The 25,129-nt window shown below is 42.2% G+C and overlaps 3 protein-coding genes across 5 annotated transcripts in view; 1 reads left to right on the plus strand and 2 right to left on the minus strand.

The window, feature by feature from the left end:
* USP42 (ubiquitin specific peptidase 42) overlaps positions 1-247 on the minus strand; it is a 38,801-nt gene extending 38,554 nt beyond the window's left edge. For 2 of the 3 annotated variants that reach the window (XM_087942179.1, XM_087942181.1), the window contains exon 1: positions 156-247. The gene's annotated coding sequence lies outside the window, so the exon portion shown is untranslated. The remainder of the gene's footprint in view (positions 1-155) is intronic. The other variant, XM_087942180.1, reaches the window with a different exon arrangement.
* A 3,505-nt stretch (positions 248-3,752) lies between these two features.
* On the plus strand, positions 3,753-24,973 carry EIF2AK1 (eukaryotic translation initiation factor 2 alpha kinase 1). Its single transcript, XM_087942186.1, has 15 exons — positions 3,753-4,025; positions 7,880-8,038; positions 8,980-9,116; positions 10,904-10,935; positions 11,392-11,491; positions 12,778-12,858; positions 13,773-13,870; positions 14,116-14,175; positions 15,189-15,480; positions 15,603-15,711; positions 15,876-15,982; positions 22,712-22,832; positions 22,930-23,009; positions 23,845-24,078; positions 24,767-24,973. The coding sequence occupies exons 1-15, from the start codon at positions 3,914-3,916 to the stop codon at positions 24,896-24,898; spliced, it is 1,854 nt and encodes a 617-aa protein (XP_087798312.1). The 5' UTR covers positions 3,753-3,913; the 3' UTR covers positions 24,899-24,973.
* On the minus strand, positions 17,273-22,659 carry ANKRD61 (ankyrin repeat domain 61). Its single transcript, XM_026687360.2, has 3 exons — positions 21,762-22,659; positions 20,195-20,247; positions 17,273-18,972 (listed from the first exon to the last, which is right to left on the minus strand). The coding sequence occupies exons 1-3, from the start codon at positions 22,068-22,070 to the stop codon at positions 17,952-17,954; spliced, it is 1,383 nt and encodes a 460-aa protein (XP_026543145.2). The 5' UTR covers positions 22,071-22,659; the 3' UTR covers positions 17,273-17,951.
* Positions 24,974-25,129: the final 156 nt, after the last annotated feature.

Below are 25,129 nucleotides of genomic sequence, written 5' to 3' on the forward strand. Positions count from 1 at the left end.
CCTCAGCAGGGGGGCGGGCCGGGGCCAGGCCGGAGCTTGTGCAGGGTCGGCGGCGGCCTAGCCTGCTTCGCCCGCCCGCCGGCCCGCCCGCCTCCCCTGCTCTCCTCTCCAGCCGGCCCGCCCGCCCGCCCGCTTTTTCCCGCCGCCTGGCTTACCTGGCACGGCGCTGCCGGGTCGCTCTTGGCCTCAGCCCGCCCGCCCGCCTGCCGCTCCGCCTCCGCCTCCTGCTTCGCCCGTGTCGGGGAACAATGACGTCCCCGCTCCGCCCGGCCTCCTGCATCCGGGCCTCCGCGGCCGGCGCGGCTCTGGGTCACACGGGGATCACACAGACGCCGCTGCCCGCCGTCGGGCGGCAGGGGGCGCTGCCGGGGCGCGCGCAGGCGCGGGGGTGGGTGAGAGAGAGGGAGAGAGTAGATAAGAGAGAGAGGGAGAGAGAAATAGGAAAAGAGAGAGAAGAGAAGATAGAGAGAAAATAGGAAAGAGAGACAAAGGGGGAGAGAAAGAGAGAAAAAGAGTCGGGGAGAAAGAAATAGAGGGAGGGAGAGAAGATAAAGATAGAAAGAGGGAGAGAAGAGAGGGAAAAAGAAAGATAAAGGTAAAAAGAGAAAGAAGGATGGAGAGTACAAAGAGAGAAAAGAGAAAGAGGGAAAGAAGATAGAGAGAAAAGGGGAGAAAGAGGGAGAGAAAATAGAAAGAAAGAAGAGAGGGGGAGACAGAAAGAGAAAGAAAGAAAGAGGGAGAGGGAGAAAGAAAGAGAGAAGAGAGGGAAGGAAAGGGAAAGATAGAAAAAGGGAGAGAGGGAAAATAGAAAGGAGAGAGAAAGGTGGGAGAGAAAAATCGAGTCCTAATGAGCACTGCCAACTCACAGGAGCTTATCAAAATGGTGCAGACACCCCACGTTTCCTACTTATCGCAAAAAAAAAAATGACTTCCTGCTGAATTAGTACTATAGATCATCCCCAGTTCAATGTCTCCTGCACAAATATCTCTGCTCTTGGGAAGAAAAAGACATGATGAAAGATGTGTGAATGTAGAACACTTCTGGTTAATTTCACAAAAATTCAGATTTTCCAAGTGCCTTTAATAGCAGCCACTCCATTTTTGAAATCTGTTGGGTTTTGACAGGAGATGGAAAAAAATCCTCTAGGAAGTTCGTAGGAACTACAATGAGTGAAGAGATCAAAGTGAACAGGAGTGTCTACTGTAAATTTTTGTTACAGTTCATGAAAAAACAGAAGGCTTCACTACAGGATAATGTTCAATTACCAGGAAGATGTGATTTAATTAATCACCTCTCTTGCTTGCTGAGTTTCTGAACTGCATGTTCCTCTGGGAAACGGATGGCCCCATTAGCTTGACACAGATGCCTCCTGCGTAAAATATGGCTTTAAAAAAACAGAACAAAAAATGTCTTATTGAATACTCATACAAATTAAAAAGCATATTTTCTACCAGATCCAAAAAAAAGAACATCGTGGTTGAAATTCAGCAAAAACCAGTCTTGCTGAGGTTTAATAGGATTAAGGCTGGATAGCTTTATCACGTAAGGTCCCATCTACATTTAAATCAAATAATTGATCCCAATGCTATGTTACCAGCTGGAATGCATTTTTTATTTGGGGGAAATGCAAATGATAAAGTTAGCTGTTCTCATTCATATTCATTTCTCATTTTTGACATGAAGGGGCTTTTAAAAACATCTCCAGATATATGCTTGTTCCTATGCATCCTTCACTTGCTGGAAAAGGCCTTTGAATGACCTGTGGCGTATTTACCTGACCTAATTTTTATTGGACTCCTTGGTATAGGTAGTCTTCGACTTACTATCACAATTGAACCCATTAAGTGAAATTTGCTCCATTTTACAACCTGTCTTGCCACCATTGTTAAGTGAATCACTACAGTTCTTAAGATAATAATATGGTTGTTAAATAAATCTGGCTACCCCATTGACTTTGCTTGTCAGGTCGCAAAAAGGGATCGTGTGTTTATGGGACACTGCAATTGTCATAAATGTGAGCCAGTTGCCAAGTGTCTGAATGTTGATCACGTGGCCATGGGGATGCTGCAATAGTCGTAAGTCTGAAAAATGGTCACAAGTCAGTTTTTTCAGTGCTGTTATAACTTTGAATGGTCACTAAACAAATTGTTGTCAGTCAAGGACTACCTTTATTCTCCAAAAGAAGAGAATCAATCAGAGCTGGAAGGGACCTTGGAGGTCTTCTAGTCCAGCCCCCTGCTCAAGGAGGAGACCCTATACCAAAGTGACTGTCCAGTCTCTTCTTTTTTTTTATTATAAAAATTTTATTTGAGTTTTCACAAAACATAATACAAGTAAAGTTTCTTTTTTTGAGGATAGCATAGTCCGGGTTATCACTTCTCCATACGGACACAAATTCAATTTCATATTCATCTTTGTGTTCTATTCCATATCTTATTACTATTTTAACATTTTCTCAATAATTTTTCCCTTCCCTTAGTTTTCTCAATCTTACTTTTAATTATCTCATTCCTTCCTAAATTCAATTATATATATCTTTTTCTAAGTTTCAATATCTTTCTAGTCATTATATTTATACTTTTGTCTGTCCTGTTTCAATTTCATATTTTCTTATCTCATTAAACATTTTTTTCCCTATAGTTACTAATTGGAGTATGACACCTTTGTATCTTTTAATTTTTATCCATTCAGCTCTTATTTAAACTTCAATTTATGCCTTTACAATTATAACATTCAATATAACACATAACTTCCAGTCGAATTCTGCTTGGTACATTCTTAAAATACACACTGTTCTTAAAGAGAAAATATATATATAACAATAATAAATCAAATACTTATTCTATTCCAATTCAGCTCTATCATTAGTCTCTTCTTAAAACTCCCCAGTGATGAAGCTGACCATGTGGCCAACCACAATCATCACAAATTTGATAATAACCCAAATTATGATCAAATCAAGACAATAAATAAAACCAGTTTTTTAAAAAAAGAAATAGAAATGCCACCTGCATCTATGCCCTCAGGATTCGCCCTCCAGCCAGGGCCTATGGGCAGTGTAGTGGCAGCCTGGCATGCAGGCCAGGCAGGGAGGCCTCGACAGGTGTTCAAAAATGCCCAATCCGGCCTGAACATCTTCAATCGATCAGAATAGAGCTGAAAGGGACCTTGGAGGTCTTCTAGTCCAGCTCAAACAGGAGACCGTATACCATTTCAGACAAGGGACTGTCCAGTCTCCTCTTAAAAGTCTCCCCCCCGCCACCCCAGTGATCAAACTAGCGGTGTGACCAACCATAGTCATCACAATTTTTATTTTTATTTTATTTATTTGTCAAAAGCTTACAACAGAAACAAGAATAAGCATACATTTAAATACAAGAAATAGGAACTAATAATTGGGGACAAATAGGACAGGGGCGGTAGGCGCGATTGTGCGCTTATGCACAATTTGATAACAGCCCTGTGAGATTTAAATTTTTCAGGAATAATTCTCATTTTTCCCCAAACTGTAATCATGATGATATCAAGTCAACAACAATAAAATTAAAATAAAATGTAATAAAACCAGTTAAAAATAAAATAAACAGTTGAAATATTTAACTAAATAGCTAAAATATTTTAAAATAGTTACAATCAGTTGAAAATATAAAATAACAACAATAATAATATCAGTTTTTTTAAAAAATAAAAAGAAAAAGTAACGCCTTCAATTGGGCGGCCTGTTAACCCCCGCCCAACCATCCACGCCCTCAGGATTCACCCCCTAGCCCTCCGGCCGGGGATTATGGGCCCTGTATTGGCGGGACGGGCAGGGGGCGTCGCCGAGCCAGCCAGCCGGGCGGGACGAGGGCAGGCAGGCAGACAAGGCAGGCGGAGCAGCGGCGGCGGCGGCCTTCCAGAGCAAGCGCGGCCATGTGGCGAAGGAAGGCCGCCTTCAGCGTCGGCGGGGCTGAGAGGCCGCGCTTGGCCCTCGCCGCCCTTGGCTTCCCCGAGGAGAAGGCCGGAGCCGAGCCTCCCTTCGATGGTGCGCGGGGCCGGGAGGGCGGCTGGAAAGGCTGCGGTGGTGGGTGGGGATATTATGTGGGGAGGTGTGTACACGTGTATCGGTGCATCGGGGGTAAGGTGAGGGGTAGGGAAAGAGGGTGATCGGGGTGGTAGTGGGAAGAGGTGGGGTGCACCTGGGCTGGTGTGCACTGTGTGTGGCTGTGGGTGTATGTATACAGAATAATAGGTTGTCTTATTTATACACACAGAGATGCACAGTATCTGTTTACCTCTGTCTTTTTAACTATCATCTGCCTATATCTGTATTTCTATCTATATCTACTAACCTACCACCTATGCAATCTCTCTATATATAATCTATAAGTCATCTCTCCCTCTTCTACCTACCTACTTACCTACCTACCTAATCTCTCTTTGGAATCTACGTACCTACCTAAATCTACCTACTTAATAGGTTGTCTTATTTATACACACAGATATGCACAGTATCTATTTACCTCTGTCTTTTTAACTATCATCTGCCTATATCTGTATTTCTATCTATATCTACTAACCTACCACCTATCTAATCTCTCTCTATATATATAATCTATAAATCATCTCTCTCTTTTCTACCTACCTACTTACCTACCACACCTTTGACCCCCCACCTACTTATTCTTCCCACCCCGCTTTTCACCTGCCTGATCTGATTCTATCTATATCTACTAACCTACCACCTATCTAATCTCTCTCTATATATATAATCTATAAATCATCTCTCTCTTTTCTACCTACCTACCTAATCTCTCTTTGGAATCTACCTACCTACCTAAATCTACCTACCTATCTACTTACCTACCTACCTAATCTCTCCCTTGTTATCTACCTACCTACCTATCTATTCTTCCCTAGATTATTTTATATGCAACTAGGAACTGATAAGTGTGGGAATGCATATAAAAAGATGTTTATTTTAGAGGGGGTACATGTATGTATTCATGTATTCATATACATGTATGGTATATGTGTGTGTGTGTGTATGTATGTATATATATATCTGTGTGTGTGTGTACAGTGCAGTATATGTATGAGAGACAATGTGTATGTGTTTATGTGTACACTCATGGAGAGAGAATAATATAGGGTCTCTTTATATATGTATGTATGTATGTATTGTATGTGTATGTATTGTATGTGTGTGTATACACACACACACACTACATATATACATACACACACATCCCTGGATTATTATGTATGCAACTGGGGATTGTAAATGGGGTGTGAATAGGATGATTATTTTAGAGAGAGAAGAGGTATGTGTACACGTGCAGTAGATCATTTCATGGACAACTGGAGATTGTAATGGGGGCTTGTATCAAAAGTTGACTTTTTAATGACCTAGGTATACAATGTCATCTTCCTCTCCTGTGTTTTTGTTCAGTGATTTGCGGTACACAAAAGTCCCTGCAGGGCAGCCTTTTATAATTTGATATGAGGAGGTTACAGTGGATGGAGAGGAAGATGAAGGCAAATGAGGCATAATAAAGAACAAATTACTAGTTGCAGCCGCTAATAAGAAAAACTGGTTGATTCCAGGCTTGGATTTGGTTTCCTCCACCCACCTCCACATTTGCAAAAACAAACTTAGCAGCGTCTCCCTCAGCAGGGAATACTTTTGCAATATAGTTCACCTGAGTGACCTGATCCACTCAAGAAACAAAGTTAAAAAAAAAAAAATCTCCCTCGATTGTTCAATTTCTGTCTGAATGCTTTTTTGCTGTAAAGTATTTGCCAGAACCTGTCCAGGCAATTTTTGCAAATTGGACATGATTGAGCAGAAAAGGGTGGAAGGGAGAACCTGCATCTAGAAAAACTAGAAAAACTAAAATGCTAGTTTAAAAGATAGCTTAATGCTTTATTTGTTACATCTACAGGTAGTTCTCGACTTACGCCATGATTTTCAATGTGGTTTTTTTTGCTGGTTTCTGGCATCTTCTTACAGTTGCAAAACAAAAAACAAAAAAAACCACCCATTGAGTAAAATTGATTTGTTTAACGACTGCTTAAGTGTTTGCTTAACGACAGTTGCAAAAGATCGTAAAATCAGGTCCAGTCACACGATGACTCATTTAAGGACTGAAGTAACTTATGATCATAATTCCAGGGTTGATTGTGACTTTTTTGTGTTTATTTCCTCTATAAAATGAACTTTTATAGAATATATTTTTGGACTGTGCAGGTTGACAACTCTGCATTGGAAAAATGATGCATTTTGAAGCTGTATTTTTTAAAAAAATAAACCTCCCACAAGGAAAATAAGAAATCTTGCATTTTTCTTGGTTCTGGGTTTCTGGGCAAAGATTTAAAATTCAGGATGAGATGTAACCTAATTTTCCTTTGGTTCTGCCTGGGGGAAAAAAATTTCCTGCTAAACAAGGAAGAGGCATTTTAGAATTGTATATTTTCAGTTATATAGCTACTTTCCGTGTAATTCTGTTGCCACTTTTTAGTTTTCCTTGCTTGCCTGCGTTTGAAAATGTTGCCTTTGTGCAACAGTTTGAAATATTACACTCCAAATGCTGAAGGGTATGGAATGGCTGAAATTTTACCTTATTGATCTCATGTCTTTATCTTGAGGCAGATAAGGAGCTGTTTCATCATTTCTCAGAATGGGTCTTGTGACTCCATTTGCAGTATCGTTGCATCAGGCGTCCTCTTTTTGGCTTCAGAGGCAAACCACAGTTTTTGCAATTCTGAAATATGTTCGATTAGTCTGCTGCACACATGCTGCACAAGTGTTAGTGGCCTCCAAAATAAATTCTACAGTCAGGTATAAATCACACAAACTTTTTAGCACATCAATTGACGTGAAAGGGATGAAGAAAATCAGCGTTGAGCTACTTCCCATTTAGAATTGATTTATCCTAAGATAAGCATAAGGCTAATTAGCCGGAGGTGAATTAATAGGAGTTGGAATTCCACAGTTTGAAGAGGAATCACTCATGCCTTCAGCATAGGTGTGTCAGTATTTTTTTTTACAACCCTACAGCGTATACATTGGTGAATCTTCATAAATGCATCTGCATTTCAAGCTATGGTGTTAACTCTCTGAGGTGGAATCAGTTTAGTTGTTTGCACAGAGATAAACCCGGCAAAATTATCCTACGTGTTAATTTATATTTTTCTCTCGGGTTTTTGTCCTTAAAAATCTTAATAACTACCGTAGCTCATGCCATAAATATAAAGCAAGTAGGCGGAAAGAATCGTAAAGCTTTTTAGAAATGAGTAACAGCGCTTTGTCCGTATAACTATATATGTGACTAATAAATAGTTGGTATAATAATTCTGGGGATGATTGCTTCTTATATACAGGCCTTTATAAAGCCTTAGAAGTGGATGGCATCTTTATTATATCCCATTTGTCATGAAAAGCAAGCATATCTCTTTACGAGCACAGATCTTGCAGCTTCACAGGGCTATAAAACAGCATTGCAGCATGGATATTCCAGGGCATAAATAGGAGGCAGAGATAAATAATGGATGATTGCTTCACTCTGCACCCGTTTCCATCTGTTCCAGAAAAAAAAATATAGAAAGAAGGGGAAAAAAAGCAAAATTGCCTTTCAATGCATCTGGGTTCTTTACACTCTTTACACAGGAGGTGTCAAACCTGGGCAATTTTAAGACCTGTGGACTTCAACTCCCAGAATTCCAACTGGGGAATTCTGGGAGTTGAAGTCCACAAGTCTTAAAAGATGCCAAGGTCGGACACCTCCGATTTACACGTTGTACTTCAAATACACCGATGTCTTTGAAACACCTTTAAATCTTATTTTCAGGGCCCTGAAGATGTAAAACAAGTTTCATTTTTGTTCTTTTTTTTTCCAGATTCTGACTGGCCTGCCGAATTTCGGGGTGCAAATGGTTCCCAGAAATTAATGAACATCAAGTCTTCCTTTGCCAATCAGCTCCTGCTGGTTTCTCTGCTGGAGCATCTTTGCCACGTCTACGCTCAAGATCGGACGTGTTCGAGACGATTGTTTCAATGTTAGTGAAGGGTTTGAGTTGGCCTTATGGAATAGTTTGGGGTTGATAGCTTCCCAGAGAGTAGCACCAAAGAGCAGTGTTCCTTTGAGCTCGGTTTTGTTAAATCCAACCGACGTGTTCAATAGGTAAAAAATTAACACGTTCAAGATGCATTTTGTCTGAACTTAAATATTTTATTAGCCCTACGGACATGCTTTGCCATTTGTCTGGCCCACAGCACTATTGAGGGTGTGGCCAGTGATGTCATCAGGACATCCGGTGGGTGGGGCTGATTTTGACCCTTCCTTCCTTCCTTCCTTCCTTCCTCAATAGAAGATAATATTGTAGCTCAGGATTGAACTGTGGAGCCCCCTGGGGCTCTTGACCTTGGTTGTTTTCTTGCAGACATTTCATGACCCAACTAGGTAACATCATCAATGCTAGGAGGGAGTTGGGTTTGCAGAATGAAGAAGGGGAGGAGGGGGAGCAAGGAGGTGAAGGAAGACTATGTGGTCCCTGGTGTTCTCTAAGCTTGTTTTCTTGGAGACATTTCATTACCTATCTAGGTAACATCACCAGTGCTAGAAGGGAATGGGGTTTGCTCTCTGTTTATATACAAGTGGCCTCACCATTATAGACTTACAGGAAAGCTGAACACCCCTGTTTCTCCTGCTTCGTTGCTTTTTATTTATCTCCCCATGGTTTGCAGCTGCTGTATTTTAGTGGATTTTACATTTGGAGAGCTGGACAAGGCTAATTTTATTATAACTGATAGTTGTATTAATACCTTAACATTTTATTATTCTGAAATCCACCCCCCGGGACTTATAAACATAATTTAAATGAAATGAAAGCAATTGAAGTACTGTAGATGGGAGGCCATAAAAACATAATGAAGGCAAGCATTGAAGAGTGTTCGGTTTATTTTCAAATGGGCTTGTTTCCTCCTCCCCCAAATACAGTACTCTGTAAAACATTTACTGAGATGGGCTTGCTTTCCGATTTTGCCATCTGTGAAGAATTCAGCAGTTTGCGACTGCAGCATAATCGAGCCATTACTGAACTAATGAAAGCAGCCGAGAAGCAAATACACAATGAGGTAATTCTTTCTTTCTCTCTCTCTCTCTCTCACTGTTTCCTGGCAAGCCCATTAAAAGCATGCTAGAACAATATTTGGAGTTACAGGTCATCTTCTTTTAATCCTTGTGCAAAATGGGGATGCTTGGCCAGTTCATTGCTATGGCTGTGGTGAAATATTTTTGTTCTGTTTTTTTTTAACCACTGAGGCAGGGGTGGGTTGCTGGGGGCTCAGGAGAGCTCCTAATTAAGATTCTGCAGGGCTCAGAGAGCCCCCGATAAGCTTAAAAAGACAAGCAGCAAGGGAAAGAGCTTCATAGGCTTAATTGAACTTCTGGGCGTTCCGCCAAGAGCATTTCACACCTGGTAAAAGTGTTGCAAGCTAGATAAACAATCCACTCGGCACTTTTGAGGGAGAGCCACTGAGAAACCAGATAACAGAGCCACTAGCGTCCAAGAGGATTAATTCCCAAATAATAAGAACCACATAACTCATCAGAAACTCCACTAAGACTCCAAGATCTCTCTCACAGTCACTGCTATTAAGCCTGGTTTCACCCAGTCTCTTATTTAAGTATTGAATGCACGAAATAATAAACAACTTTTTTGGTGTGTGTGTGTGTGTATGTAATTAGAACAAAGAAGCAACGTCGATTTGGCCACACACACACAGTCACACAACCACCCAGCCGCACCCACCCGATCACATGACCACCCGATCACATGACCACCTAGCCACATGACCACCCAGCTACACCTACCCAGCCAGTCATTAGGGCAGAGAGCCCCTTGCTAAAAATTCTGAAGCACTGAGGCATCTTATTCTGCTGGCCCAAAGGCATTAAAAACCAGCATTAACGTATTCCAGTTTGTTTGGGTATCATGCCAAACTATAGGCTATATTATAACTGCATGGTGGAATATAAACCAGGACAGTGTTTCTCAACCTTGGCAGCTTGAAGATGCGGGGACTTCAACTCCCAGAATTCCCCAGCAGCCAGCCAAGGAAATCAAATTGCCAAGGTCAAGATTGCCAAGGTTAAGAAACCCTGAATTAGAGATTGCAGCTTTCAGATCTAAAAAGGCAACCGTGGTTCGGAGCAGCGCCAACGTTATTTATTTATATCCCCGTCTTTATTATTTTTACAAATAACTCAAAAGTGGCAAACATATCCAGCACACCTTCCTCTTCCTGATTTCCCCACAACTGTGAGGTTGATTGGGCTGAGAGAGAGTGACTGGCCCAAGGTCACCCACCTGGCTTTCGTGCCGAGGGTGGGACTAGAACTCACCATCTCCTGGTGATGGGCCCAAAATCATCCAGACGGCTTTCATGCCTAAAGCAGGACTTGAACTCATGGTCTCTGATTTCTAGGCTGGTGCTTTAACCGCTATACCAAGCTACCCCTTTTCTTATGCTCAGCATCCTAAACATTATTATTCCCTTTTCAAGAAATGCCCAAACTTCCTATTAAAGCACAATTAATACAAACCTTTGCTTTGCAAACAAGACCTTCAAATCATGGATCTGATTTCTTAAGTGTCTGAAAAATGTATTTTGATTTATTTTTTTAAATTCATTGTTCGGTTTTCTTAGCTAGGGGTTTTGTAAAAGAACTTGGAGAGTAAGAATAACATTGGAAAAGAAGCTCAAAACTGCTTCTGTCTCGGATTGACCTTTGTGCTTAAAGACCGCTGATTTTTGCTGTCTTGGCTTTTCGTTTTATTTTCACAAATCCAATCTTTGTTTTTCGATTGTGCATTTGTGACTGATCGCAACATTTTTTTTTTCATTTCTCTGTTACATAGGAAGTTGGTCATGGTGATTCCTACAGAAACAAGTACGTATTCGAAGCTCCAGAAGTAATGTTTAAACCAGCTACCTATTTTATTTAACATGTTGGCTTTACAATTGCTTTAGCATCTGCTTCTGGAGTCCCTGCATTGCAGAAATAAAATTCAGATTAACGTCACGTTGGAACCGTAAATCATGTAACATAAAAAAGTCTAAAGAAGAGACGATTGGTTTCTGTTCTGAATGAGAATTTGAGAATTGAATGAGAATTTTTCCATTTCTGAATTGTAAAAAGCTGAAGTGCACCTAATTCAGGACATAAATCAGTAGTTTGATCCTTGGTAGGCTGTCACCAATCTGGATATTTTTCTACATCGATGTCTCATTTCTATTTCCATACTTCGCTCCTTTATCTGTGAAAGAAACTGCTACAGTGGAATGTTTCTCCCTTTTAAATTATTTTTATAACTTCTCCATATTAATACACTCTTTTAAAAACCAGGGAGAACGAAATCCTTTTTGAAGCACAGACATCCCGTTACGTTAACGAATTTGATGAGATTTCAAAGCTTGGGAAAGGAGGGTATGGAACAGTATATAAGGTATGTATAACTGACTGTATCAACCACATTAGCATTGCTTAGAATCGAATGGAGAATAAGGCTCATTGGTGGTGTTGGGTAGAAATTGTGCAAGGCCTTCTTTTGATATATCTTAAGGTTTTATTCTGAGCAGAGTTATAGAATATGACCTAAGAATATGCTCTTAAGACAACAGATGGTTGGAGTTGCTGAATTACATAATTTGTACCGTTTGGGCAATGATGTCTGTCAACTCATAAAATATTTCTATGGTCTTTTTAGAGTTGCCAACAGAAAGGGAGGGGGGAAAGGGGTTTGAAAGAGCAGTTGCAGCAGCTTGGAAATCGAAAGTGCATTCCATAAATAGTTTGTCAAAGATAGTAACTAGATGACTGAAGTGTCTGCCGCGCAAAATTCTAACTGTAGAATATGATTGATGATTCTTGGCTATGGATGTGCCTCATTGGAGAATATGAATTATGATACACCCGGGGGGTGGGGGGGAAAACCAGGGTCAAGCAGTGGTGGTATTCGACCGGTTCTGCCCGGTTCTGGAGAGCCGGTAGTGGCAATAAGCAGTGGAGACCAAACCGGTTCTCTTCGATGCTCTGTGTTTGGCCCGCCCGCCCGCCCAGGCTCCCATACTCACTTTTATGGCCAGAATTCAAAGTGCAGCTGCTTTGTGTGGTGCAGAATAGCGCCGCGGGGCAGCTGCTGCAGCAACCAGCATTGTGCAGGCTTGCAGGAGGCAAGTTAGAACGCCTCTGCACCTGCGCAAAGTGCGTGTTTGGCGCACGCGTGCACGCAAAGTGTATGCATGCGTGCAAAGCACAGCCACCAAGCCATGCCCACTGAACCGGTGGCAACTTTAGTTGAATACCACCACTGGGGTCAAGGGTGACAATGAATGATGTGTCTCAGAGTCAGCTGCACACAGGCAGTGCCGGCATGTCAACTCCCAATAAATCCTTTTGAAGTTTTGGAAGTTTGGCTCAAGACTCATGATTTAAATGGGGGTAACTGCCGGAATCCTGACAATGTCACGATACCCATGTGGCCTTTTTCTCTATTTGCCACCCAAAACCCATATTCTGAATCCAGCAGGTGTTATTTCATTTCATTTCATTTCATTTCAGTCCTGCTCTTACTGTATGTTGTGAAATCCCAAGGTTTTGTATTGATTTTTTTTAATTCTCTTTTTTTTTTCCCAAAAAGGATTCTTGCCCTTCGTTCTAAATTTTATCATATAACTTTTATTTTGTTCTACATTTTCTTTACATCCTTCTGCCTTATTGATCTCCTTTCAGGTCAAAAATAAACTTGACGGTCAATTCTACGCGATTAAAAAAATCCTGATTAAGAAAGCCACCAAACGAGACTGCATGAAGGTATGGGCTTGTTTTATGTTGTCTGGAGGGTGTGGTGCAAAGACAGGCATCACAGTTCCCAGCTCGGGGTTAGTCCATATTTAATGTTGAAAGAAACCTGTGAATCGCAAGCAGAAACTTGTTTATTTTATTGCCTTGCTTCAAAAAATCTGCTAACCCCCAAAGTCCTGCATTTCCAGCAAGAATGGAGAGAGACAGAGAGAGAGAGAGAGAGAGAGAGAGAGAGAGAGAGAGAGAGAGAGAGAGAACAGGAAGTTGGGAGCCCCACCCACTTTTGACTTTGGCACTTCCTGCCGATTAATCCCGCCCACTATTTCCCTTATAGTGGACATTCCATCTTATGGTGACTATGGGGAAATTCTCAAGGTCCAGGTTGGATATCCAAGGTGTTTTTGAAAAGGCAACCGGACTTCCTTTGTTTTTCTTCGAAGACGTTTGCTTCTCATCCAAGAAGCAGAAGAAGCTTCTTGGGATGAGAAGCGAAACATCTTCAAAGAAAAACCAGGAAGTCTGGTTTCCTTTTCAAAAAACACCTTTGGGGCATCTTTTGGTGACATAGGAGATGACCAGGCAGAGCCCGAGGAAGAGGTCATCAGCGCATCGTCAGTTTTGAATCACGCCCACAAGAGATCTAAGTCCGGCCCACCTTGAACTTTGTTGACTCTTTATCATTTTGCTTTGACCGTTAATAGTTCAGATTCTTGTAGAAGAATGTTAGCACGCAACAAAACTGCCTTCACATAAATGGCCTTGATTCCTTGATTTCTGGCACCTGACAAAGACAGGTGGTAGGTAAGGGCAAAAGTGAAAGGCGCCCTTAGTTCCATTTCCGGAAACTCCACGGGCATCTTGGGAAAGAGCGGTTTATCTGGCCATACCAAATGTGATTAAGCCCTCTCTGATTTTTTCTGTAGGTCCTACGGGAAGTGAAAGTCTTGGCTCAGTTGCAGCATCCTAACATTGTTGGTTACCACACGGCTTGGATGGAACATGTTCAACCAGCATGTCCAAAAGGGGAGCATTTGTTTGTTTGTCTGTCCATCCGTCCATCCATCCATCCTTCCTCCAATATCTATACCCCCCCACCCCCTGGGTCTCATCTGCCTGACTGGACAGTTTGCAGCAGTTTATAATTTGTGGGTTTCATCCCACCTTCTCAATTTTATTGATTGATTGATTGATTACCTTTATAAGCCCTCTCTCTCACTGTCTCGAAAACCGTTACAAAATTGATGAAGTGCCCTGTTTCTCCACTACAGGTGGCTTAGTCTTAGATCTTCCATCTCTCAAAATATCTTCGGAGCCAGGAAATTCTGAGTACGTATTCTAAGATTCCACAAAAAAAAAATCTGCCTCTTTTTTTTGAACAAATTCTTTTTTATAAATAAAATTATTTGGGGGGTAGGGTTAGTCCATGAAGGGTGTACAGTTGCCTTCCCTGCCTTGATTTTTGATATTATTATCTCTTTTATTCATTAAACATGAAACTCGGTCAACTGAACATTAAAAAATGTATCACAAAGTGACTGGTGCTAATGGATACGGGTTACTGCCAGCATCCTAGGTATCAACCAAGTATCTTCTTAAAATGTACTATTATTATTATATACTTTATTCATTAAACATGAAACTCAGTCAACTGAACATTAAAAAGTGTATCACAAATATTATTAACTGGAACTGATGGTTGATACGGGTTGCTGCCAGCATTCTAAGTATCAACCCAAGTATTTTCTTAAAATATATGATGTCCTGGTGTTATTGCAGGAAGCTGCAATTTCTTGATGTACTGTGAAAATTTTTTGGACGTGGTGCCAAGTGCCCTGATGACAATGGGTATCACTGTCACATGTTTCATTTATTTTTATTTTATTATTATTATAATTCATCACAGAGTCAGACAGATGTTCAGACTGGGTTTGGCATTTTTGTCTTCCTATCGAGTCCTTACCAAGGACCTGGGATAGGCAAATCTGGATGTTTGATGGAGTTATAGATATCGCCGCAGGATGGAAGCTGTTCCAAGTAAAGCTGCCTTCTGCAATTGACTGATGGCAAATTTGTCAATGCCAATGATGGTGTTCAAGTGGTGCTCCACTTTTGGGACTGCACCCAAGGTGCCTATTACTATTGATACTACCCTTGCTTGACTTTGCCACAGTCGTTCTATTTCTGTTTATAGGTCTTTGTATTTTGTTATCTTCTCCAGTTCTTTCTTTTCTATTCTGCTATCTCCAGGCACTGCCACATCCAGTATCCAGATTTTTTTGTCTTTCTTATCGACAACTGTTGTTGTTCTTGTTCTTATTATTACTATTATTATTATGCAGGGACCAGAGTTGCATTCAAGAAATGGAAGGCAGTTCCATCATCTTTGCCAATCAGACTGGGGAGGATTCTTCCGGCAGAAATGCTAAGGGAAGCAAAGGGAATTCTTGCACGCTTCCTCCTGGGACATACGGCGGCAGCAGTGACAATGACACGAGCAACAAATCGAGGGACAACGGAAATCAGGCCTCGCTCTTACGTCGCTGCGATGAAAATGGGGACCACGCCAATGCGAATGATTCTTATAGTGATGAAGACTCCGAAATGGAGATACCTTCACCCCAGTCTTGTACGGTAAATACAAATTCGTCTCGAACGGGTGATAATTATGCTCTGGTGCTTCTGCGGAATAGTTTTAAGCACCTTTGTAAATGCGAAATCTGGCTTCCCTTCTGAAATTTTATTCCTCTTCTTAGACCGAATATCACCTGATGCTTCACATACAAATGCAACTGTGCGAAACCTCCTTGTGCGACTGGATTACCACCAGGAATGACGTATGTCTGACAGCCAGGGATGCCTCTAGTAAGTCTCAAAGTCTAACCAACTATCCTGGGAAAAGGTGCTTGCTTGCTTCTCATTTTTTAAAAAAACAAAACAAATAAACACATTTTAAACAGATGCATGAAAAAGCTATTCTAAAGGCTGTGTGTGCAAAACTGTCCTGTTTTTTAAAAATGTTTTTAAAGATCATTATCATCATATCGAGAAACACTGGACCTTAAAGATTTTCCAGGAGCTGCTAGAAGGAGTGTACTATATCCACACTAACGGAGTCATGCACCGGGACATTAAAGTAAGTAAAATACTCCTTCAAAGCTATACTAGGTATTTCATAAAGTTGCGGCTTACTTATGGCCCAGAGGAAATGTATGTAAAAATCCTGCACTCAAATAATGCATTAAGAACTTGGATATACTTAAATATTCAGAATCAAGAAACCGTTCTATATCGGCATTATATTCATAACTAGCTTGATATCAATGCTTTGCTACAAAACTATGTGGTGGGGCTTAGCTTTTTGGGAGGGGAATCTGCTTCTGCCTACCAGCATCCATCGGTATTCATCTGGCTAGCGTCCTGTCAGTGTGTGAGAGTTGAGGGCTGTTTGGAAACTGAAATGGTATTTGGTGTGTGAGCAAGAAGGAGGCAGCAAGGAGCCTGGGCGTGGCTTAGCTCAACTGTTCTGGGCTAAAGCTGCTTGGTGCTGCTGGGAAACTGAAACTGAAACTCCTCTCCTCTGCTTGTGTTTTGCATTTGGAAGAGATTTCTTTCCAGGTGGGGAGGCGGAGTAGAACTCCTTAGCATCAGAGTATGATAATAATAATAATAATAATAATAATAATAATAATAATAATAATAATAATAATAATAATAATAATAATAATAATAATAATAATATACGAGATACTAAAGCTCTGATGATCATTTTGAAAAATCCTTTCTTAGTGAGCACCTAGAAGCCAAGAGGAACAGACGTGCCAAATATCAAGTTTGTAGGCTTTACGGTTCTGGAGATTTTGTGATGATGCGTGAGTGGCATTTCGCTTTTATACATAGATATGTGAGAAAATTATACGAGAAAAGCAAGCGGTAGAAGTTTCTACTTATCCAAATCTCTGTTGCTTCAAACCAATGAACACCTTTTTAAATATACATTTGCAGGCAACCCTTGACTTAAAACAGTTTATTTTGTGACTGTTCAAAATTACAACAGCACTGAAAAAAGTTGAGTTATGACCGTTCTTCACACTTACCACCGTTGCATTCCCAAGGTGAGCGATCAAAATTCAGACTCTTGGCAGCTGACTCGTGTTTATGACGGTTGCAGTGACCCAGGGTCATGTGATCCCCTTTTACGACCTCTCTGACAAGCACAGTCAAGGGGGAAGCCTGATCCACTTAACAACTGCAGTGATTCACCTAACAACTATGGCAAAAAAAGGTCGTAAAACGGGACGAAATTCACCTAACAAATGTCTTGCATAGCAACAGATATTTTGGGCTCAATTGTGGTCGTAAGTTGAGGACAACCTGTATTTACTGTGCAGGCCACCTCCTTCCCACCCCCCAAAATTTCTGTCCCATTCAGCTATGAATCGTGTTGTTTCCAGCAGGGTTTTTAAAAAGGCTCTACTAAATATCACTTAGCAATAGCACTTAGACTTATATACCACTTCACAGAGCTTCCCAGCCCTCTCTAAGCAGTTTACAGTCAGCCTCTTTGCCCCCAACAATCTGGGTCCTCATTTGACCCACCTCGGAAGGATGGAAGGCTGAGTCAGCCTTGAGCCAATCAGGATCGAACTCCTGGCAGTAGGCAGAGTCATCCTGCGATACTGCATTTCTAACCACTGCACATCATGGATGGATGGATGGAAGGAAGGAAGGAAGGAAGAAGAAAAGGGAGGGAGGGAAGGGAAGGGAAAGAAAAGAAAAGAAGAAGAATAGCACTTAAGACTTATATACCGCTTCACAGATCTTTCCAGCCCTCTCTAAGCAGTTTACAGAGTCAGCCTCTAGCCCCCAACAATCTGTGTCCTCATGTTACCCACCTTGGAAGGACGGAAGGCTGAGTCAACCTTCCAGTCGTCTGTTGCACCTCTCCAAAGGCAGAAATCCCTCTCCATTTTTCTTCTCTAAATATTCCAATGGACGGAGTGCACCCCACCGAAAGCAACGTCTGCGAGGATTGGCTCAGAACACAAAGCTTTGAAAACACTTTTGGTTTTATTTGATTTTTCACACACACACACACACACGGCTTAGCATCCCAGGAAAAGTGGGTCCTGCCACAGCGCAGGGATCATGCTAAGGAGAAAAAGGAGGAGGGGACTGGCATCCCAGGGCCTTTCGCTTACTTCGGGTTGGCGGTGCCCGCCGTCAAAAATCCTTTCGACGATTTTCAAGGCGTACGAGAACTGTTGGCTCGTGTAGATCGAGTCCCACAGCTCGACGGGCATCGCCTCCTTGAGCCAGTACCTCGAGTCTCCCCCGTAGACCTTCCGGATGTTGAATTTGCAGATGTCCTGTAAGGACCACACTTGGGAAGACACCTGGAGGAGTATGTCCTTCAGCGGCTCCCAGTGGGGGTCATCCAACAGTTGGGGTAGACGGCCCTCAGCGTTAGTGAGCTTCACCGGGTAGGATAGGCTCAGCAGCTTCAAGAGAACGTTGGCCTTCTTGAGGTTGCTTGCTTTTTCCAGGAAGAGGAAAAGGCAGGACTCCGCTTGCAATGTTAAGTCATTGGCATCTGCTCCATAACTCAGAAGGAGGTTAATGATGTCCTCCCGGCCGTTTCGGCAAGCGTGGTGGAGCGCTGCCTGGCCTTTCCAGTCTTTCAGGCCTACGTCGGCACCATTCAGCAGCAGCAGCTCCACGCACGTCTCGTCGGCTCCTAGAACGATGCCGGCCTTGCTGGATGAGGTGTGGACGGCCAGATGGAGCGGGGTCTCTTGGGTTGTTGGAGTGGTGGAGTTCACCTGGGCTCCACAGCGGAGCAACGTCTGAATGGCTGCTTGGTTGAGGGTTCTGGAGGCCAGGTGAAGAGCTGTTTGTCCGGATTTCGTCCTATCGTCGATTCGGGCACCCCGCTTCAGCAGGTCGGGGATTAGGTGGTGACACCCAATGGTTGCTGCCAGGTGGAGGGGGTGGTGATCGTGGTGGCCAACCATGTCAGCATGCGTGGCCTTGACGCCCTTCTTGGATTTGACGGGGAGATGTTTGCCATCATTCCTTTCTTCTGCTCTGTGGCGGTTCTCCGTGGAACATTCTGCTTTTGGGGGGCTAAACGGGCAGGGATAAAAATAAAGACTTGCAAGTTCTTTTCCTCTCTAATAGAATATCTAATACAGTGGGAGTAAACTACACAATGTTGTCTAGATATCCAGGATGACATCCACTCCAGGCAACCCAACAAAGATGACTTCTGTCAGGATTCCAACAATCGCCCTAATTAAATCACGATTCTCGAGTCCAGCTTCAAAAAACTTCAAAGGATTTAATTGAGGCGACATACTGGCCCTGCCCTGTACGAAGCCAACTCTGGGATACGTCATTTACAGTCCCCTGTGATCCTGTTTCCCTCCTCCCCCAACTGAGCACATTTGTGGGCTGGGTGTCATCAATCACATTCTCCAATTAAATATATTTGCGGGCAAAAGCTCTGGTATTTTAGTTACAATCTTTTAAAGATAAGAATTGGAATATACTTTTGATTTAAAACTGCACTGCTCTTCCAGATTTCCTTCCTCCCCCCCTCCTTTTTTTATGGCAACTTTTAAAACAGGCACAGGAATGTTTTATGAGTTGACAACTTCATTCTTTGGTCCTTCACTGCTAAACAGCTTGATTTGGCAGTGTTAATGGGTATTTGCAGGAAAAGGACAAGTAGAGTGTCCAGGGGTGGAGGAATCAAGAGAGGAATCAGCCTAGAATCATGACATTCCCACAAACGGTCTAAGCCCAATCCCTCTTGAATTCTATTGACTCTTTCTAGCACCAACCTAGTGCTGACCGTTAGTCAACTAGATTCTTGTGTACAGGTAGTCCTCAACTTACAACGGCCTATTAAATCACCATTCACAATGACGACGCTGAAAAATACGACCATTACAGCATCCCCATGGTGATCAGAATTGGAATGCTTGGCAACTGATTCATATTTATGACGGTTGCAGTGTCCTGGGGGTCCCCTTTTGCGACCTTCTGACAAGCAAAGTCAGTGAGGAAGCCGTGTGACCAACTTAGCCACTTGCAGCGATTCACTGCACAACTGCAGCAAGAGTGGTCGTAAAAATGGGGCAAAATTGACTTCATACATGTTTCACTTAGCGACAGAAATTTTGGGCTCCATTGTGGTGGTTTAAATGGAGGACTGCCTGAATATACATGAGCCATAAATCAGATTGGCTGGAATTTAAAGGGTGATCCTAATTCTTTGCATCGTACAGTTCTTGCTGTTAAGCATTTCCCAAATCCCGTATTATAATATTTGGTAAAATATTACCTCCTTTCAGGATCTCCACTTTGCGTATTGTCTTGCACAAACCTCCCTTTTTTCTTTGACGGTTGGGGAGAAAAAGATATAAAAGTCGTAATTGGCAACATATAAGCTAGCAGAGCAATCTATGTATATAAGTGAAATACCCCTCACGCATCATCACAAAATCTCCAGAACTGTAAAGCCGATAAAATTGAATTTTATGTTCCTCTTGGCTTCTAGGGGCTCACTAAGAAAGAATTTTTCGAAATGACCATCAGAGCGTTTAGAATATTTCCTATATTATTATTAACACGCTCTGATGCTAAGGAGTTTTATTTCCCCCTCTCCACCTGAAAAGAAATCTGTTCCAAATGCAAAACACAAGCAGAGGAGTTTGTTTCAGAGCACCAAGCAGCTTTAGTACAGAACAGTTGAGCTAAGCCACGCCCAGGCTCCTTGCCGTCTGCTTGCTCATACAGCACGTACTGTTTCAGTTTCCAAACAGCCCTCAACTCTCTCACACACTGACAGGACGCTAGCCAGATGAATACTAATGGATGCTGGTAGGCAGAGGCAGAATTTTTTCCCCCTTACTTCCTCCCCCAAAACGAAGCCCGACCACAGTTTCGTAGCAAAGCACGGGTAATGAGCTAGTCTATCAGATTTGACGTGGTTTAATCAAGACCATCTGAAGGCTATTTATGCTGTCATGCTCTACTGTCTTAAAGAAGTAGCTTATTCTTTGAATCTGATCTGATCTGAGCATTGGCTAACTTTTTAGGTGTCCAGAAAGTGATTGCAGAAAAATTTCAATTGTAACACCTTTTGCTGGTTGTTTTGAAACTATGGGAAGCCCGCTAAAATATTCTATCATCTACCTTATAATAACTATCGGAAGGATTGACCAAAGAACACTTCACTTTTTCAGCGAGGGCTTAATCCAAATGTATTTGTAAGGTTTTATTTTATCACCATAGTCAAATTTATAGAGCCGCCTGTCTCACCGTCTCTCTCTCAGTGACTCTGGGCAAGTGTATAAGATAACAGCCTTATCACATAAAGTTGTGAATTAGATTTAAGTCCCATTTAACTTTCCAAGAGTTGATCAATGGAAATTACTTTTAATTAGATGTGCATCAGATTGTACAAATCATTCTACTGCTTGTCAAAATGTTCAGATCAAAAAAAAATAAATCACATTTAAAGACCCTTTGGAATGAAATCTGTGATTCTGAATTAAACCTCTTTTCAGAAGTACTGGCTTTGGACATGCTACATAAAATTCTACATACAGGTAGTCCCTGACTTACAACGGTTCATTGGACCATTTTACAACCGTTGCACCCTGGTCACGTGATCAAAATTCGGACACTTGGCAACTGACTCCTATTTATGAGGGTTGCAGTGTTCTCGGAGGGCGGGGGGGAGGTAAAAAAAGGTTAAAAAAAATGGGAGAAAACGCACTTAAACCCATGTTTTGCTTAGCAACAGAAATTTGGGGCTCCATTGTCGTCGTAAACCGAGGACTACCTGCATTATGTTTTTAATTCTTATGTTAAGTCTTTTAGATTGAGCAAGGTAGATAGTTTACCTGGCAGATGACCGTTTGGTAAACTGAATGGGAGGGCAGTAAATCTTGAAGCATGGAGGTGTTGTTGGTCATAATCGCGTCAATTAATATTTTGTCCGTCGATTCGCTTTCCCATCTGTGGGGACGTCCTATCAAATTACCCATGTTGAGGGGAGCGAGAGAAAAAATGGGTAGCTTTGAGCATGGAGAAAACGCATTTGGGAGCCTCACGTCTGAGCCATTGTTCCTTTGTGACGATGACGCTTGGTTCTGGAACCGGTTAGATGATCTCACAGATCTAAAGGCTTCAGGCCAACAGAGAAGATGCATGGTCTCTAAAAAGGTGTCATGTTCAGCGCAGGCTTACCTCTCCCCTTGTTGGAGAGCAACCTTCGGAGCAGGGGGGTCAAGTGGGGAATTAGCCTGGATTCCCTACGTAAACACCAAAGAGCTAGGTCTGAATTCCCTGAAAGCCTTATCTAGTAGTTATCTCATGTGAAACTGGGGAGATTCCTGTGTAATAGGCAGAGAGCAATAAGGTAGTCGACTTAAACCTCACCCCTATGGGTCTCTGGGTGTTTGGCACCTGTCGCCACCAGAGAAGACGTCTAGAGTAGAAAGGGCTCTCAAAGCCGACCTCACTACTCACTGCTCACAACCAGAATCTCATCGGCTGTATTTCGACACTTTTGGTTGATTTAAATCTTTCACACCGAGTGTTAAGGAGGATATTTGTAGCTTGGGGTTGAAATGAGGGGTCCTTGGTGCATTCTGAGCTTGTTTTCTTTTGCAGACGTTTCACTACCTGACCATGTAATGGCATCAGGGCTAGGAGGGAAGGGGGGGTTGAGAGGAGGAGGAGGAACAGAACCCAAGGAGTCTCTGGTGCTTTCTGAGCTTCATTGCTTTCTTGCAGACGTTTCATTACCCAGCTAGGTAACATCATCAGTGCGCTGGTTTTGTTTTCACAGCCCCGGAATATCTTTCTCCAAGGACCGAACCATCATGTGAAAATAGGGGACTTTGGGTTAGCCTGTAGAGACATTATAGAGGAAGATACAATCCAACTGCTAAGCGCAGAGAATAATTATGGTAATTATTCCACTCTAATAGTGCTTTGGTTGTTGATTTGCAATGCCTGATTTTTTTTTAAAAAAAATGCTAACATTCTCCCTCTATTTTGGGTTAGCGCTCATCCATACCTCCGGAGTGGGCACTTGTCTGTATGCTTCACCTGAACAACTCCAAGGATCTCATTATGATTTCAAGGTACAGCCACCCCAACTTCCAATCTAACTGGGGCTTTTTTAAAGACAAACAGGACCTCGGCGGTCAAATTCCATCTTTCAGATGTCAAAAGACATATTAAGAATAGCAGTAACACTTAATATACTGCTCCATAGTGCTTTTCAGCACTCAAACAATCTGGGTCCTCATTTTACCCCAATCTCGGAAAGATGGAAGGCTGAGTCAACCGTGAGACAGTCAGGATCGAACTCCTGGCAGTGGGCAGTCAGCCTGCCATACTGCATTCTAACTACCGATTAAAGGGGCATAAAACCCTCAATGTGAAAAATTATTGAACTACAGATGCTCCCAACAAAGCAGCCATGAGAAACAACGGAATAATCGCAAGCAGCGACCGTTATTCCTTCCCAAACCATTTAGCCATAAACTTTGAAAATATCAAGCGCCGCCGCTCTTTAAAAAGCGAAGAGCTCTCTGCAGCGCCTTACAAAATGACAGCAATGATATTATAGTGCCTTAGAAGTCGAGTGGCCTGTCCAGAAGAAATAAATACACACCCAAGCAAGCTTAGAGGGAGGTAGAGGGCACCCTGGGAACAAGTCTGATCCCAGTTATTTGGGCTTCTCGCCTAGAAAGCAACACCGTACAGCTTTGAAATTGCCAGGCTGGCCCAGAATGTCAACCCTGGAAAAGTTTCTGCCTTTGCTAAAAAATTTTCCTCCCTAGCAAGAATCACTCCATAGCTGTTCCTGTACAATGCACATCCCTTTATTAATTCTGATAGGAATGACAAAAAGATGTATTAAAATATGAAAAAAAAAAGTGTTCTGACACGGAATATTTCTTCTCTCTCTAGTCGGATATGTACAGTTTGGGCGTCATCCTGTTTGAACTCTTCCAGCCGTTTGGGACAGAAATGGAGAGGACAGAAGTTCTGATGGGCTTAAGACGGGGCAGCCTCCCGCTCACTTTTTGTGGGAAGTGGCCAATACAGGCCAGATATGTGAAGCTGCTGACCAGCCACGCATCCTCGCGGAGACCGACAGCCCTTCAGCTACTGGAAAGTGAACTCTTCCATAACTCAGCAAATGTAAGCCTTGGCAAGATCTGATCCTGATTATCCAATTTATCACATACTTATCATAAAAATTGGAGGTTTTTTAAGAAAAGATCGGACAACCATTTCTCTGAAATGGTCTAGGGCAGGGGTGTCCAACCTTGGCAACTTTAAGACTTGTGGACTTCAACTCCCAGATTCCTCGGCCAGCTTTGCTGGCTGAGGAATTCTGGGAGTTGAAGTCCACAAGTCTTAAAGTTGCCACGGTTGGACACCCCTGGTCTAGGGTTTCCTGCCTCACCAAGGGGTTGGACTAGAAGACCTCCAAGGTCCCTTCCAACTCTATTGTTCTGTTAAAGCCTGAACATAATTTGATTGTAAGACAAATTAGCCCCTAATTATAATTTAATTATAAATTATAATTATAAGATTATAATTTATGATAATGAGCCCATCATTGTCATAATTTATGGCAGCGAGTCAGATAAATAGCCCCTAATTTTGAATATCATTTCTCCTGTGTTGGTTAACGACCACAGTAAAGAAAAAAAAAGAAAGAAATATAATTTAAATAAAATGAAGATGGCTATTCTTCATTTTAAAAAAAGGAAGTGACCAGCCATGTAGAAAAGTGATCCCTTCCTATCTGGTGGTTCACTTCCTGTGCTGGCATTACTCTATATGGGACTGCGGCAATAATTGTCTGCTTTGTTTTGTTTAGATCATTTGCGTTCTTCAGCAGAAAGTGATGGAGCAAGAAGAAGAAATCAAACTGCTGAAAGAAAAAATTAAGCTACTCTTACAAGAGAGGGACGAGAGAGAGAGAATTAAGCCACTCGGCTCTCCTGTTTAAGTGAACCAAAAGTGTTTGTCATTGTGTTACCTTTAACATGTCTTTATTTTTTTATATAAAATATTCCAAAATCTATAAGGGTATATTTCTCATTTGAGCTAAGTAAAAAACAGACTCCTGAAGTCCTTTAGTTCAGTGGTTGCCAACCAATGGGCCGGGGACCACTGGTGGTCCGCAAGAAAATGTTGGTGGTCCGCAGAGAAATGTCACCCCCAAAGCAATTAATCCAGG

This window comes from Notechis scutatus, chromosome 12, assembly GCF_049901735.1.
Source record: "Notechis scutatus isolate UNSWTSFEM ecotype Mainland chromosome 12, rNotScu1.2, whole genome shotgun sequence".
Taxonomy (NCBI): domain Eukaryota; kingdom Metazoa; phylum Chordata; class Lepidosauria; order Squamata; family Elapidae; genus Notechis; species Notechis scutatus.

Coding starts and splice junctions, on each gene's coding strand:
- ANKRD61 (XM_026687360.2), bottom strand. CDS start 22,070: ATGCATCTTCTCTGTTGGCCTGAAGCCTTTAGATCTGTGAGATCATCT. Junction 20,248..21,761: donor ACCAAACGGTCATCTGCCAG/GTAAACTATCTA, acceptor CAACCGTCAAAG/AAAAAAGGGAGGTTTGTGCA. Junction 18,973..20,194: donor AGTGGAGATCCTGAAAGGAG/GTAATATTTTAC, acceptor CTGCCCGTTTAG/CCCCCCAAAAGCAGAATGTT.
- EIF2AK1 (XM_087942186.1), top strand. CDS start 3,914: ATGTGGCGAAGGAAGGCCGCCTTCAGCGTCGGCGGGGCTGAGAGGCCG. Junction 4,026..7,879: donor AGCCGAGCCTCCCTTCGATG/GTGCGCGGGGCC, acceptor TTTTTTTTCCAG/ATTCTGACTGGCCTGCCGAA. Junction 22,833..22,929: donor AAGCGCAGAGAATAATTATG/GTAATTATTCCA, acceptor ATTTTGGGTTAG/CGCTCATCCATACCTCCGGA.